Source organism: Phoenix dactylifera, chromosome 18 (assembly GCF_009389715.1).
Source record: "Phoenix dactylifera cultivar Barhee BC4 chromosome 18, palm_55x_up_171113_PBpolish2nd_filt_p, whole genome shotgun sequence".
Taxonomy (NCBI): Eukaryota; Viridiplantae; Streptophyta; class Magnoliopsida; order Arecales; family Arecaceae; genus Phoenix; species Phoenix dactylifera.
In genome coordinates, this window is record NC_052409.1 from 8,887,193 (window position 1) to 8,902,568 (window position 15,376).

At 41.3% G+C, this 15,376-nt stretch overlaps 1 protein-coding gene across 3 annotated transcripts; it reads right to left on the reverse strand.

Moving 5' to 3' along the window:
• Nucleotides 1-3,086: 3,086 nt before the first annotated feature.
• LOC103721381 (transcription factor PCF2-like) lies at nt 3,087-10,667 on the reverse strand. 3 transcript variants are annotated; one of them, XR_003388357.2, is made up of 3 exons: nt 9,382-10,667; nt 6,074-6,180; nt 3,087-3,311 (listed from the first exon to the last, which is right to left on the reverse strand). XR_003388357.2 is itself a non-coding variant. In XM_008811563.4 (2 exons), exon 1 carries the CDS (start codon nt 10,489-10,491, stop codon nt 9,382-9,384), a length of 1,110 nt encoding a protein of 369 aa, XP_008809785.2. In that variant the 5' UTR covers nt 10,492-10,666; the 3' UTR covers nt 7,104-7,304. The 3 variants fall into 3 exon arrangements, 2 of the variants coding, with proteins under 2 accessions (XP_008809785.2, XP_008809784.2); XM_008811563.4 differs by lacking the exons at nt 3,087-3,311; nt 6,074-6,180 and adding an exon at nt 7,104-7,304 and having other exon boundaries at nt 9,382-10,666; XM_008811562.4 differs by lacking the exons at nt 3,087-3,311; nt 6,074-6,180 and adding an exon at nt 8,893-9,244 and having other exon boundaries at nt 9,382-10,666.
• Between the last annotated feature and the right edge of the window lie 4,709 nt (nt 10,668-15,376).

Consider the following 15,376-nt stretch of genomic DNA (forward strand, 5'->3'; position numbering starts at 1 on the left):
ATATTATGCAATAGGTTAGGTGTTCTAAGGACTTGAACCTCACTTCGTATTGATAGTATCTATCTGAATGGATTAGACCTTGAATTAGGTCCTTTGACTCAGACTTCTACTTATCACATACATAATATGAATCAATTGGGTCTTTATGTGGTCAGCGATATTTAAAGGCATTGCGCTTAGTACCTTGATTTTTCATGAGAATTTTATTAGGGTAAGCCCAAACCCCTAGTCGTGACCTATACGACACTTCTCATATAGGTAAGTCCTCCAAGGGTATTTGTGACCTAATACCTTACAGATTTTCTATCTTAGATTCGTTAAGAGTATAACTCAACCTTTTCAATATATATTTTTATCACTAATAAGAGCACTCATCATAGAGATGGGAGAAGATATACTCTGAAAAATATGCTTTAAAACAATTACTCAATCAACTTTATTTCTACCACTCACTAAGCAGAAGGGCGCGGAATTCAATAAATCACATTGGAAAGAAAACCAGCGAACAGAACAATACCTGTCGAAAATAATTCTTTTTTAACCATCAGCACCTCCCCAATAGCCTGTGGTAAGACAAGGAGAAGAGGTAGAGAAACTTGAAGAAGTTGGATTTTTAGCAACTCGAGAAGTGATATGTAGATTAACCCTCACATCATACATCTTGTCATATCTATATCGAGCTTGTTTTCCCATCATTTATAAAGAGATTATATGAACCATTGGAGGTACTTGCCCCAACCATGGCTCTTCTCCTAGTTCAAGGAGAGAGGATTGGTGTTGTATCTCCCAAAGATACGTAGGCATCTAATATTGTTTAGCCTCTTAGACTCCAAGGGGTTTCTATTGAAGATAGAAAAAAACTGGTGGTTTATATCGTCTAGTTGGAAAAACAATGATTAAGAACCTAGATGAGTGACTGGGAATAAAGCTTTTACAAGATAGTGGGTACCACAAAGATTCGCCGTCTTGGTACCAGGCTCCATACTGGTGCCACACTAGCATAGTGTCGGAACAGTACGATACAGAGATTTTTTTCTCGTACCAACACTCGGTACACTATCCATATCGGATACCGGTACTGAACTAGTATAGTACAATACGCTCCGTACCGTCCAGTTTGGGTCGGTACGGCATACCATGGGTACCACAATAAGTCTCTCCTACTATTGAAGCAAAGACAATGGTAATGCAATTCTCGATTTAGAGGAATGTGAGTGGAAAATTTCTACTGAGGGAGAGAGGATAGATCAAGGTCTCTCCCTAAAATAAACTAGGAAAGTTGACTTAGAGCAACCTCTATATTGGCTGTATTTTGAATTCAGATGGTGTCAGGACCATTTGCTAATTTGGGTTATGTGTTGCTGGTAGACTAGAAGGTTAATGGTTCTTATTTTCTATTTATCGTATTTTCTCTCCGTGGAAGTAGGTAGGGTTTTACCAAATCACATTAATCTCGTATTACTTTCATCTTTGTTTATTTTTCTATTAAACTGCAGCATGCACGGTGTCTTTTTATTGAATCACAAGAGAGTATACCGTTTTTTCTACTATCTTAACATTAATATCATTCCTCCCTCCATCTTTCTTCTTGAAGTAATTCATTTTGGAGACTAGAAGCAATGACCTTTGATCGGCCCGGCCAACACTTACATTATTAAAGATCAGGTCGAATAATTTATGGATGAGTTTTCTAATAGACCATGATCTTCATTACACCTCGATCACCATGTCGAACAACAAACACAGTATCAAGTCTTATTTTCCCTCAACAATTTGCTTGACAATTTCGCCTAGGTGAAGATAACTTTTCTTTGATCAATCCCTGTGCCAACATCAACCCACCCAAAAATCAAAAAAGGACATAGCAAAAATCAGGGACATTATTGATAATTATCTGAGGAATAGGACTCAATTTCACTTTGTTCCTGGTGGAGTACTTTTTGATCAATCAAGTGATGTTTGGTCACTTTTGAGCAAAGTTTTGAGCAAGGAATATTGTTTCTAAGTTGGTGACTGGAGGTTCCCCACCATCTTCAAAGCCGAGGTGGACATCTTTTTTCCTTACCTCTTTCAACTTTTGCTGAAGTAATAACTTGTTTAATACAGCTTCTTCTCAGCCAACCACTGACATTTCTTCCATGAGCAAAAGCCAACACCTCCCAAAGTGGAATTCAGCAAGAAAGGAGGTCAAAGAAGAGACTTGGTAAGTATTTTTCGACCTTTGATTTATTTTTAGGACAATTCTTGATTCAACTTTAGTTTGCAAAGGTTACTACTGCTTTGCCTGGGTTGCTGTCAAATGATCTATCAACCATCCTTTGTAGCTCGACCATTGGCACCCTCATTCGATCCCAAGCAAAGGGAAAGGGAAAGGTTTCCGCTTTAGATAAGGATGAAATGATGATGAGGACGGCATTCCCTTAATCAAACACAAGCACCACTCGACACAACCTCCAAATATCTTTCCACCTCCTCCAATGGAGATAAATAAACTCTGCTAAACAGCAGAGCCTCAAATTCACGATGAAGTTTAGGTATATTTTACTTGAAATTATTGTCATGAATAATTTGAATTTATTCATGCTCGATCTGATCCTTCTGTGTCCATGCCAGAAGCTCAATCGAGTAAGCAAATTTTCTGAGCCAGTGATCTATAAGATTATCAAGAATGAGTCTAAGAGGCAAAGACTTTGCGCAGCAAAGCCTCCGAAGCCAACTCCGATTCCAATAGATGATGATAGTTTAGCTTCCATGGCTTCTAAGCTTGGAAAAACTATCAACTCCCCATCCTAGGTATACTTCCTTTTTGTTTATGAGAGAAACAAGAGCATCAACAACAAATTGTAGGGTGCAGCAACATATATCATCAAACATCAAGTTAAATCAATCATGAACCCCATTATCAAGCCATATATCCTACTTCTCATTTGCATTGTGCTACTTCATTCTGCCATGGATGTGCTCAGCATTATCTCGTTTCAGCATACGTTACATGAGATGAATCTTAATAAAAACAATACCAATGTACCAAAGGAAAAGCATTGTAGGAAAGAAAAATATTATAGAAAACTTTTCCTGCCTCAATCTTATGGAGGGGTAATCATGTATATTTATAGTTGAGAATGTACAAGAGATTACAACTAGGATGATACAATGATAGAAAGAAATGATAAATAAATTTCTAGAATCAATCCTAAATTTATGCTATTCAAAATTCAAAATACAAAATTCAAAATTTCAAACTCCTTAAATCATGGATCCTTGATATGTGGCTTGATATGGAGCTGAAATGAAGATATTGCCAATACCCTCTGCAAGTTAAGATAGGTACCGTTGAGAGCTTGGAATGCAACTATTGAAAGCATCAGAAGGCGAGTCCTTTGGTAAATATATCAACGAGTTGGTTGTTGGGGGACATGAATCGGACATGAAGCTAATGACGAGCCACTCGCTCTCGAACATAATAAAAATCAATTTCAACATGCTTGGCTCGTGCATCAAATATGAAATTGGTAGTGAGATATATGATAGATTATTACACCAAAGTATAAAGCTTAAAAAATGGGAGATATCTAATATCTATAGTAAAGACTGAATCCAAATTAGTTCAATAATAGCATTGACGAGCCATTTGTATTCAGATTCGGTACTTGAACGCGTCACAATGCATTGCTTTTTAACACTCCAAAATATGAAATTAGGACCAAAAAAATATTGAAGCTACTTATAGAATGCCAATCATCAGGATCACCGGCCCAATTGGCATTAGAATAGGCATGAGGAGAAGAGAAGGAGCCTTTGGTTAGATAAAGACCATAGTCAATAATATGCATCAACTATTCATAAATCGACGGTGCGTGAAAGTGAGCCTATTCATGAATCGACATACTTGGTTGACTGCAAAGCAATGTCATAACACGTAAGAGTAAGATATTAAAGCACACCCACCACACTTCGATATTGAGCCAGATCAGAAAGTGGCAAACCATCAGAATGAGAAAGTTGGGATCCAACAGATATAGGTATTGAGACAGGCTTAGAACCATCCATATTGGTTTTGAGAAGAAATCAGAAATATACTTTAATTAGTCAGATAAAGTCCAGAAGTAGTAGACTTAGCCTCAATGCCCAAAATGTAGTAAAGAGAGCCTAGATTCTTTATAGCGAATTTAGTTTGTAAGAAAGTAATAAAAACATCCAATGAAGCAGTAAGAGTGTCAGTAGAAATAATATCAACATAAACTATGAGTGCCACATATTCTTTGGTGCACTTGATAAAAAATGAGACATAAGCCTTAGCCTATTAAAGCCTAGAGTATGTAAGTGAGAGTCAGCCATTGAAACCAAGTATGTAGCACCTGTTTAAGACCATAAGGAGAATGCTGTAGCTTACAAACATAAGTAGGATGGTCTGGATTAGTGAAACTAGGAGGTTATTTTATATAATCATCCTCAGCAAAATGTCCATGAAGAAATGCATTTTTAATGTCCAATTGCCCAATAGACCAATATTTGAAAACTGCAAAAGAAAGAACAATGCGAACTGTGATAGGCTTGATAAATGGGTTGAACATCTCATCAATCAACACCCTCTTGTTGATTGAAGCCCTTAGCAACCAAGGAAACTTTATAGTGCTCGATGGAGCCATCAAATTGCCTTTTGATTTTGAGCATTCATTTGCAGAAAATAATATATTGTGAAGGAGAGGGTGGAACTAAAATCAAGTACCATTAGAAAGCAATAGAAAGCACGATAGTGTACTCATCTGCCATCACTTCATGCCATTGAGGGTCATGTTGAGTTTGAGTGAAGCAAGTAGACTTGGCAGGGATAGTGGGAGTCACAAATGCCCAAAAATATTTCGTGCTAAAGTGACATGGCATGAGCTTGTCATCCTTGGAGCATGTGACCATATGATAATCACCAATATAAGAAGAAGTCACTAATTCGAGAGCAATAGGTTCAGCAGTGGCTATAGAATGTTGGTCACATGTCGTGGTTGGGTCATTATCATATGTTTGTAAAGAACCAGGTTGAGTTTGAGGATTTGGGGTTGGAGATACGAGTGGATTATTTTGACTAATCATTGGGCTCGAATGCAAGCCATGTAAAGAAGAGACAATAGGAAAGCTATCGGTTGGCCTGAAGCATCACTAAAAGAGTTCTATGCATAAGAAAATACTGTCTCATCAAAGATAACATCATGAGATATGAAAATGTGCCTAGAAAAAGGATGATAGCATCGATACCTATGAAAACATGTAGGATAACCACGAAAGACACATAGAAGGAAAGACACATAGAAGGAAAGACACATAGAAGAGAACAAAATTCTAATTTATTTTTATTACAGGAACAAAGATAAGAAAACATAAGAATCCAAAAACATGAAGAAAATTATAATCTAGCTTTTTTAAACATTTTTTCTCAAGGTGAAGAAAAATGGAAAGCATGTGTGGATAAACGATTAATGAAAAAATTAGTCATTTCAAAAGCCAAATCTCAAAATTGAGAAGGAAGATTAGATTGGGCAAGGAGAACAAAGTCTACTTCTACAATATTACGATGTTTGCACTCCGTAGCTCCATTTTGTTAGGAGGCATGAGGGCATGAGAAATGATGACCAATTCTATGACCATACAATTTTTGTTGAAACGACTGCTATTAAAACTCATGAGGACAATCAGTTTGGAAAAATTTAATTTTGCATTGTAAGCAACGTGCAACCGAAAACTAGAAAGATATGATAAATATCAGAATAATTTTTCAGTGGATAATACCAGGAGAAACAACTACAATCATCTAAAAAATATATTTAGTACCGAAACTCAAAATATGATATAACAGAAGAGTACCCCCAGATATCAGTATACACAAGTTCATGAGGAGAAGAAGAGCTAGAATGAGAGTGTGAAAAGAATAAAGAGTGACTCTTACTTAGTTGACATGCACAGCAAATTGAAACTTTATTATTGTTATAAAAATTCAGACATAAATTATTAAGAATTCTAGAATAAGAGGTATAAAAGCATGGCCAAGACATTGATGCCAAATAAATTAAGAAATACTAACTGAAACAGCATATGCAACAGAGCCTTCTTGGTGATACTCCCAAGTGAGAAACAACAAACTTTGTTCTTAAGCATACCCTTGAGGAGGGTTTGAGCAAAGGTGAGGTCCTTCACACAAAAATAGTTAGGATGAAACTCAAAATAACAAAATTGTCATGTGCGAATTAAGATATAGATAAAAGATTTTTAGCGATTTGAGGAACATGTAAAATATTACTAAGTTAGAAAGAATGAGTAGAAGTGTATAAAAGAGAATGACCGATGATTTTAATAGCCGAACCTGAACCATCTCCTATGTTAACCTAGTCATAACCATTGTAGTTGGAGCTAAAATAAAGATTGGACAAATTTAGAGTCATGTGATGAGTGGCACATATATCTGTGTACCATGTTGGATCATTCACGATAGCAACATTTGTTTGTGCAGAACAGCTTTTGCTTAATAGGACTGATCGAAACGATGATAACACTTCAAGATCGTGTGCCTATATTTGCAGTGGACTTGACAACGTATCTTATTTTGAATTCAACCATTAGTAGCGTTTGGAGATCTTAAGACACGATCCTTTTGATGGTAAGGTCCCTATGGAGAAAATGTAGATGCTCCATCATTAGATAAATTATACACTGGCTACTGGAGACACTGTGGTTGATCTCATTGGCTGTCTTTTTGCATACAATTTGCAGTGGGTAGAATCCCACCTATAACCATATAGAGTTCTGAAAAATTTGGAGTCTCAGTCGGGTATCATATTGGAGAAAAATAGCATGTAGTTCTTCAAAACTAGGGACAATCCTCATGGCAAGAACTGTAAAGACAAGATATTAGTACTCTGGACGAAGGCCAAGCAAGATTTGATGGCGTAAATCGGCGGGCAATAACAGTCTATTAATGGCAGTCAAGTTGTCTAATATCTTCTTTGTCCCTTACAGATAATCCTTCATAAAGAGCAAGGCCTTGTTAAGAGTATGGAAATCCGTCATAAGAGTACTATAACATGCTTCATTCTGGATGGCATAAAGCTATTTGAGAACAAGCCAAACATCTCATGCATGTGGCAACCCGACGACATGAACCATCATTGCATTGAATATATTATTGAAAAGCCATGCCAGAGTGTTCTGATCATGGAGAAGTCATGACTTATAAGCCGGATTAGAGATCGGCTTCTTTATTCTTCCATCATCTAAAATTGTGATTATCGTTGGAGGTGAAAGCAAGGTCGTGCCACCTACAATATTTCATAGTTGGTTGGTTATTAAGAGAGGTTGAATACTTCCAGGTAATAAATTATCCCAATTAAGTTGAAAAGTAATTGAACGTAGACCGGTAGGTGTAGGCATGGAGTTGAAAAAAGATGCCATTGTGATAGGTAAGGTTAAAGACTTTGATACCATATAGAAAAGAAGAATACTATGGAAAACTTTTTCTACCTCAATCTTATGAGGTGGCAATCATATATATATATATATATATATATATATAGTTGAGAATGTACAAAAGAACACAACTAGAATGATATTAAAAAATAATAAATAAATTTCTAAAATCGATCCTAAATTTATGCTATTCAAAATTTAAAATTTAAAATTCAAAATTTAGAATTTAAAATTCAAAATTCCAAACTCCTCAAATCATAGATTATTGATCTGTGGCTTGATATAGGTACGAGATAAAGATACTGCCAACAGTCATAATACACTCTTTATAGCCTCAACTTCAGATATTTTTATTTGCAAATCTTCCTATTACAAAGAAATACCTTTACAAATCTCCAAATTCATGCACTAATAAACAAAAATTCTGTCCCAAATATGGAGTTGCGAGGGTACCAGGTAGGTGACAATCCATCTAAATTTAAAGATGGTGGATTCTTAAGCAATTAACTAATGGGATTGCACTGCAATATCCATTACGTTTTGTAAGACCAATTCATCAGGATTTAAAAAATGTGAATTGCAAGGATGACATTGTTAAGTGGTTTCCAGAGGAGATTGTGCTGCAATAATCCACAATGTTTTGGATGGACCTAAATGGTTTTATTACATTATAGTCCTTATCTGCTTTAAAAAAACTTTACACCTTCCAAGCTTTTTAGATGTGTCCAAACCTAGTAGGTCATGAAATTTTTAATAAAGTAACTCATTTCCTCGCACAAACATGGACGTGGTGGAGGTGCAGGCTTCGTCATCCGTGATCATGATGCCAGGTTAGTGGCACTGGGGGGGCAGCGGATCTTCGATGCATCGGTGGTGTGTGCGGAGCTCCGAGCCGCATGGAAGGGCATATCTTATGCGAGACGGATACTGCATGCCGACCAGGTCATTCTAGAGGGCGACTCAGCCACTGTGATTGATTGGATTAGGGGTCGTGGTCGTGCAGGTGAGGGCAGACCGTTACTCATGGATATTCGCGGACTTTTGCAGGCGTGTGGAACCTATCAGGCTACACATGTCTACAGGGAAGCGAATTGTGCAGCTGATTGGGTCGCTGCCTATGCGGCTCACCATTCTGGTGGTTTTACTGTGAGGGAGCCCGACACTGTGCCGGAGTCTCTGTTAGATTTACTTGCTTCTGATTTTGTAGGCCGTCTTCATACCCGTAGGGTATGAGCCGCCGTTGCACCAAAAAAAAAAAAAAAAAAAAAAAAAAAAAAGTTCGCCATTTTAAGGTCAAAATAATATGCACCATCCCAGCCGGAATCCACCAAGCGGAGATTCGGCGTGCCCACGCCTACCGGACTCCACGTGTCGCCTCTCAGGAGAGTCGGTTACTCGGTTCCCACCAAGACACGTCTAATTATTAGATGGACGAAGTTCAGTGGACCAGCCAATAGTCACCCGCCACGTTACTCCTTATATTTAACCAATTCAGGATCAAATGGGAGGGGCCGGTTATCAGCCGTACATCTGGATCCCCTGGACCTGGTCCATGCCCTAATTTCTCCGCCGCCCCACGCTTCCAGCTACCACCGGACGCGTATACCCTCCGGGGTGGGGCCCGCCGCCAGGCTCCCGCCCGCCCTTTCGTTCGGTTCCGCTTCCAACCCAATCACGTGATGGACAGGTGGTGGCTCCCGCCAGTGGGGACCACCGTCCCTAAACCCAATCAGGAGCTCTCGAAAGGGTGCAAAAAGTTAATATGTACTCACGTGCGCTGGTGCGTCCCACTCTGACCAAAAGCTTAGGATAATAAGTGGGGCAAAAGGAAAAATTTCGTCCATGGGCCATGGCCGCTCTACTGAACTAAATACAACTGCGTTTTTTTTCTTCCTAAATTAGAAACAAAGAACAAGGGAAGAGAAAAACCTAGTCTTCTGGGCTGGATTCCGATAGCGGCTCGTCGTCCTCTTCTTCTTCCTCCGGCTCCTGCCGTTGTTGTTCTTCCGCTTCTTGGCCGTGCCGGCTCTCCACCGACTCTCCCATGAGCTGTAACTCCTGCGTCTTCCCCGCCTCCCCGGCGGCGGAGGCCCCGTCCTCGCCCTTCTTGCCATCGACGGCCGCCGAGCCGTCCGCCGCCGGCAGCGGCTGTGCGTCCACCGTCGTTGCAAGATTCAACCCAGGCATGCTGCCGGGGAACACCGCTGGAACTGGCCTGGCACCTGCGAGGTTGATGATCTGCGGCGATGGGAACGTCCATATCTGCGGCTGCTGGCTCGACGGCCCTGCCGGGATTGCCGACGAGGGCGGCAGCATCCAGAGAGCTCCAGGAGGTATTACGCTCGCGCCGACGGTGTTCCCCATCGCCCACATCGGTACCAGCCCAGCCGGCGCCGCCCCCACCGCCGCGATGGGGGCCATCCCCGTCGACATGGAAATGGCGCCGCTGCCCTGGAGCAGCGGGTCTGCAGCTGAGATAGGGTAGTACGGAACTGCTGCGACGCCGCCGCCGCCGCCGCTGTTGGCGGCCGCCCGCGTGGGTTGTAGCTTTTTCCTCCGCTTCGCGCCGGACTCTTCCCCTCCAGCGCCGTCCGCGGTGGAGGTAAAGCACCTGGAGGCGGAGGCGGCCTCGGTGGGGATTTTGAGGGTACCGTCGACGGTGGTGGCGATGGCGGGGACGGTGCCGGTCCCGGTGGCGGCGATGATGGCGGGCTCGGCGTGCTGGAGGAGCCACCGGATGGTCTCCCCATCCGACTTGTGCCCGAGCTCCCGGGTTAGTTGAAAGATCCTCGCAGCGCAAGCGGCCGGCATGCGGATCCTCCGCCCGCGGCCCTCCACCTTGGTGTGCCGGTCCTTGCTCCGCCCGCCCGGCCGCCTGAGGAACGGTAGCGCCCCCATGAACTCCATCGGCTCCGGCTTGGGGACGATCAAACGGTGGTGAGTCGGCCTCGCCGCGCCTCCGCCGCCATCTCCGCCCATTCGAAGACCAGTCCTCTGGCTGTCCTCGTCCTCCTCCTCCTCTTGCTTCTGCGAATCCATCCCCTTTCCCCAAGATCTAAAGCTAGGCAGCTCTCCGCGCGTCCTTCGCTTGCCGTCCCTTCCAATAACCAAAAAAGGCGCAGCCTATTTGCTTTCCCTCCTCGTCTCCAGCTCCAGAACACGCAATTAGAAAGCAAAACCCTGATACTCCAACCCAGGGCTTCCTTATATTTATCCTCTTATCTCTCTCCTCATCTGACCCACCGCCCCCAACTTATTCTCGCTCGCCAAACCGCCCGATCCGGCCGGGCCCCACGGGATCCAACGGTCCAAATAATTTCTCGTATCAGGATATGGGCGGCCTCGATGTTGCAATTTAATTTAATTTAATTATTCATAAACATCGAGCTTATCTCGTCCGTCCGTTGGGTCCTCCCCTCTCTGTGACTCACCATCACCGTCCCTACCGGGCCCGTACCTCTTCTAGCCGTCCGTCAGGTGCGGTTCACATCACTCCATCCTTTCTCCGATTTCATCGGCTCCAACTCCGCGTGGGCCCGTTATATTACGTGCCTCGTGTCGAGTTCTCTGTGGATAGTTTCTTTTTGCGGCGGAGCTTGGGCAACAGAGGATCCAGTTCCCTTTTTTTTGTATGTTGATCGGATGGCCGATGCGTGCGGAGGCGACAGGCTGGAGCCAACCGAAGGTGGGACCACGGAGTTACCCAGATCTACAGATTCTACACGTATCTCTTGTTTTTTTGGTGGGCCGAGTGATGACGTGTCACGTTGGCCGTGGATCAAACTTTGTTTAGCTGACATGACGCGGTCCATACACCCCGTTTAAACTTTTAGACGTACACGCCGTTTTCCTGAACAGCTGCACCCCCTCGAGCCGGTCACTTTTTGGAGAAGTTTTCACTATGCACATCAGCACGGTTTTTCTCATATGAGAGTCCTATCTTCAACCTTTCTTATGGTCAACTCCGATAAATCTATTTTGAACAAAGACATGAGAAGAGGCACGAATTTTGTTATATAGGACACATACACTAGGATAGTGGATGCATGTAGCTGTCAGTTATTTGACATCTCGGTTCCCAATGCGGAGTTGAGAGCTACTTAGACGGATCTTCATCATGCCCGACGCAATTTACAAGCTAGCTCTATTATTCTGAAGGATGACTCGACCACGGTAATCAGTTGGATCCATAAAGGCCCAGGGTAACGGCCGCGACCACTCATTGCTCCGAAATATCTGGATAATGATGAGGGACAAAGAGGCCTTTCAGGCCAAGCATGTTTTCCAAGAAGTCAATGGAGTTACGGATTGAGTAGCTGCTTATGTGGTCAGTCATTTTGGTAGTACCTTGTGGATTGGAGATGAAGAGTTGTCCTGAGTATTCTTAAGCATTTTATTTTTTGATTTTTTTGGGACCTACCCGCTTAAAAAAAAAAGAAAAAAAAAAGAAAAGAAAAAAAAGAGGAAGAAGAAGAAGCACGAACGGGAGGGTAATAACGGTGGTGGTGGTGCGTGCCACCGCTTTGGACTGTCTACCGAGTAGCTTCTTCGCATCTGGGCCGTACGATCGACTGTACGATCTGCGATGTGGGGGAAGATGGTGGTGGAGATCCATTGATTGGATGGTGGGGATTGGTGCAACTCTTGTCGGGGAGGGGATTCAATCAGCTTTGCTTGTGGACGAAATTAGATAACAACAAATAGGACGGGTCTCTCGAGATGCAGCTGGAAAACGACCCGATAAGAATTTATTGTACCCAGCCCACATGACATCATAGGTAGAGATGGGTCTTAGTATTCATATAAATTTATGTTTTTTTTTGGTAGAATATAAATTTATGTTTTGAAATGGGGAATAAATTATAAAGTGCGGCTAAGTTGACCCAAACCAAACCTAGAGTATGCCTCAAGCACGCATGAGCTCACACATGCTTAGCTGTAGGGATGGCACATAGTTTGAATTTGATTTGGCTTAGTGGCTAACTAACATATAACTTACGCAATGCGTGGGAATCGGTTTGCTTAATTCTACAGTTCTGATCATTTGATCAGGTATCCCATATGGATATACCATTTCATTCTTAATCTCTTGTCTAATCAAGACGAAAAATTAGCTGGGCATCGCATTTAATTCTTAATCCCTTATTTAATCTAGGCAAAAATTTATTCAGGGCTTACTAACCGATATTTCGTGTACAAGTTCTCTTGAAGTGAAACATGAACACTAGAAATTGCTTTCTTATGATGCAATCACTGTGTAATATGTTGGGTTCTTCACTAGAGAATGGAAATGCTTATATCTTTCTCTTCACTTAACCACCTAGGAATTGCTTCGACACTAAGAATTGCTCTTTTCTCACTCCCAACTCCTATAAAAATTCCTAAGCTAATGTATGATCCACCATTAGATCACATTCTAGTTAACCCCAAAAAACCTGACATCTATTTTTACTCATCCACATAAAAAAAAAGTAATACAGATATTAAGAACAAAAGAGACAATAGTATTATTTTTTTTAAAATTTTTTGGAGGATATACCACAATAGTATTTTATCCATCATTATGATATTCATATGGTGAATAAAAAATTTTGTACAAGTTGAGCCTCCATTTTAGATAGAAGGATTTGAATTTCATATGCACATAAAATGCAAGAATAATATACTTCTTGCCATTAATGATCATTTGGATTTGAATACTTACATGCCACTTTCGGTTACGTTGTTCCATTACCAATACATGCATCCACATATGGATAGGGTAGTTGGGCTTCCATTACCAATACATGCATCCACATATGGATAGGGTAGTTGGGCTTCCACATATGGTCCACATATGGTAGGATGCTTTCGTATTACAAATTCGATTTGAGTTGACAACCACCATCCTTGCTCGAATTAATGACTTCAAGTCAAAAGGTGGACCATCTTTTGCTATTGCAAATCCAATTTGTGGTCCTCTTTTTTCTCAGCCTGTAGGTAAAGCAGCTTCAACATTCTCCAAGGACAAAGGTATTCTTTGAGACTTATGTGATGCTATTAAGAAATATAAAAAGTTTTATAAGATTAAATATGTTGTATATCTAGGGCATGTTAATGAGGTTTGGAGACGAAAAGTCAAGCTTCATTTGAGGGCAGACATTGAGGCAAAATATGTGGCTAGGAAGAAATAGTTAGGGCAACTTATAGATTGGTTGGCTTGTGGCAAGCTATTCCATGCATGGTTGGCTATATGCCAACCTCTAAGGCCAATGACTATATTTGGGATTGTGGATCTGGTAGCTCTCATCGAATCCACTATAAATGGTTCATTCATCTTGATTGGGTATTATTGCTTGTATTGAAATTGTGAATTTTTCAGAGGGCAATATCTTTGTAACTTTTGGCTATAAGGGTGAGTTCTTGATAATTTGATTAATATCATTTCTTCACTAACTTAACCCTTTTATTTTATTTTAAAGATCTTGTGGAGGCCATCCTAGTTTATTCTGCTTAGTCTAAGGCTAAGCCATCAACCTTCAAATGGAAGAAGGCCATGGTTATCAAACCTAGGCCAACTACACCATTGGACCCTTGTAGCAAATGGAGATGAACCTATAGCTCAAGTGAGAAAGCACCCTCTGACCCTCTAGTAATCTAGGAGGACAGTGAGGGGTTAGATAAAGGGTTCTCTTATCTAGAGTCAATAACTTGACCAACATTACCACCTCTCTATCGGCCAAACTTCACTAAAAACTCTCTTGACTCCAAGAGCGAGCTATAGAGCCTCCCGAAGATTTAGTCCATTCTCCCAACCAGACAATGCAAGTTGGGTCACCATAGCAGTTCTACTCAGAGCCTCAATCACCTTTGTAAGGCCTGAAAGCTATCATCGAAGCTGGCTAGGCCAATGTAGAACCCTCACCAATTTTCATTCCTCCCCGATCCTATTATAGAGTCCACCTCTAAGTTTTTGTTCTCAAGCTTTTCAACCAATAGCCAAGAAGTTAAAGTAAATAATCAATTATACCTCCTTTTTACTTATGGTCTTAATTTCTAATAGGTCAATTCATGCTTGCAGATAAGCAGAGGCCACGATCGCTCCATCCTAAGCTCGTCGATCCTTATGAAGGCTTGGTTAGCTATACATTCAGCCAGGGCCATCCTCGGTCAGCATTCTTGTTTTACTTAGTACTTCAGCCAAAGTTTTGAAAGCCAGGAGGGCAATTCAAAGGCTCTTTAATCTCGATCTCAATGACCTAGTTATCCCTCGAAGAATGACCATATCTAGAGTGCCACAAACACTCTATTGCATGCCATTGATCTCCTAGTTGGTCAAGCAACAAATTTGACTAACAAGAGGGATAGAATTTCTTACTTCATCCGAACCCATCACCACTATCTTCATTGGCCGATGAAGTTGAGCAAGAGACCTCACAAATGGAGGAGTTTAAGATCAAAGTAGTTGTTCTTGAAGACGAGCTCAAATCAATTATGAATACCTACAATAACCTCTAGGATAACATTCGATCAATAAAGCGTCCAATTAGTACTTTAGAAGCCTAGCTGATTAAAGATCGTGATAAGTTGAAGGCTCTAGAGATGATTCGAGCCGAGCAGAAAATGAACGATGTGGAGAAGTTCAAGGCTCCGGATGAAGCACGTGCTTGGCTTCGCAACTCTGTTTTCCTGCTTCCCAAACTTCCTTTTAGAATGGACAAGATTGATGAGAAGGCCAAGCAATTATAATGTGAATGCCGCAAATCAAGAATATAGAATATAGCTAGGAATCTATAAGCTCCCTCATCCTATAACTCTAGCTTTTATGACAAATTATTGTTATTGTATCCTTTGTTTGTAATCCCATTTCTAGACTAAACCGATAGCTCTCCATTCTAGTCCTCCGATGGACATTTGCATGGTATATTTCATCTATAGGTGGTAT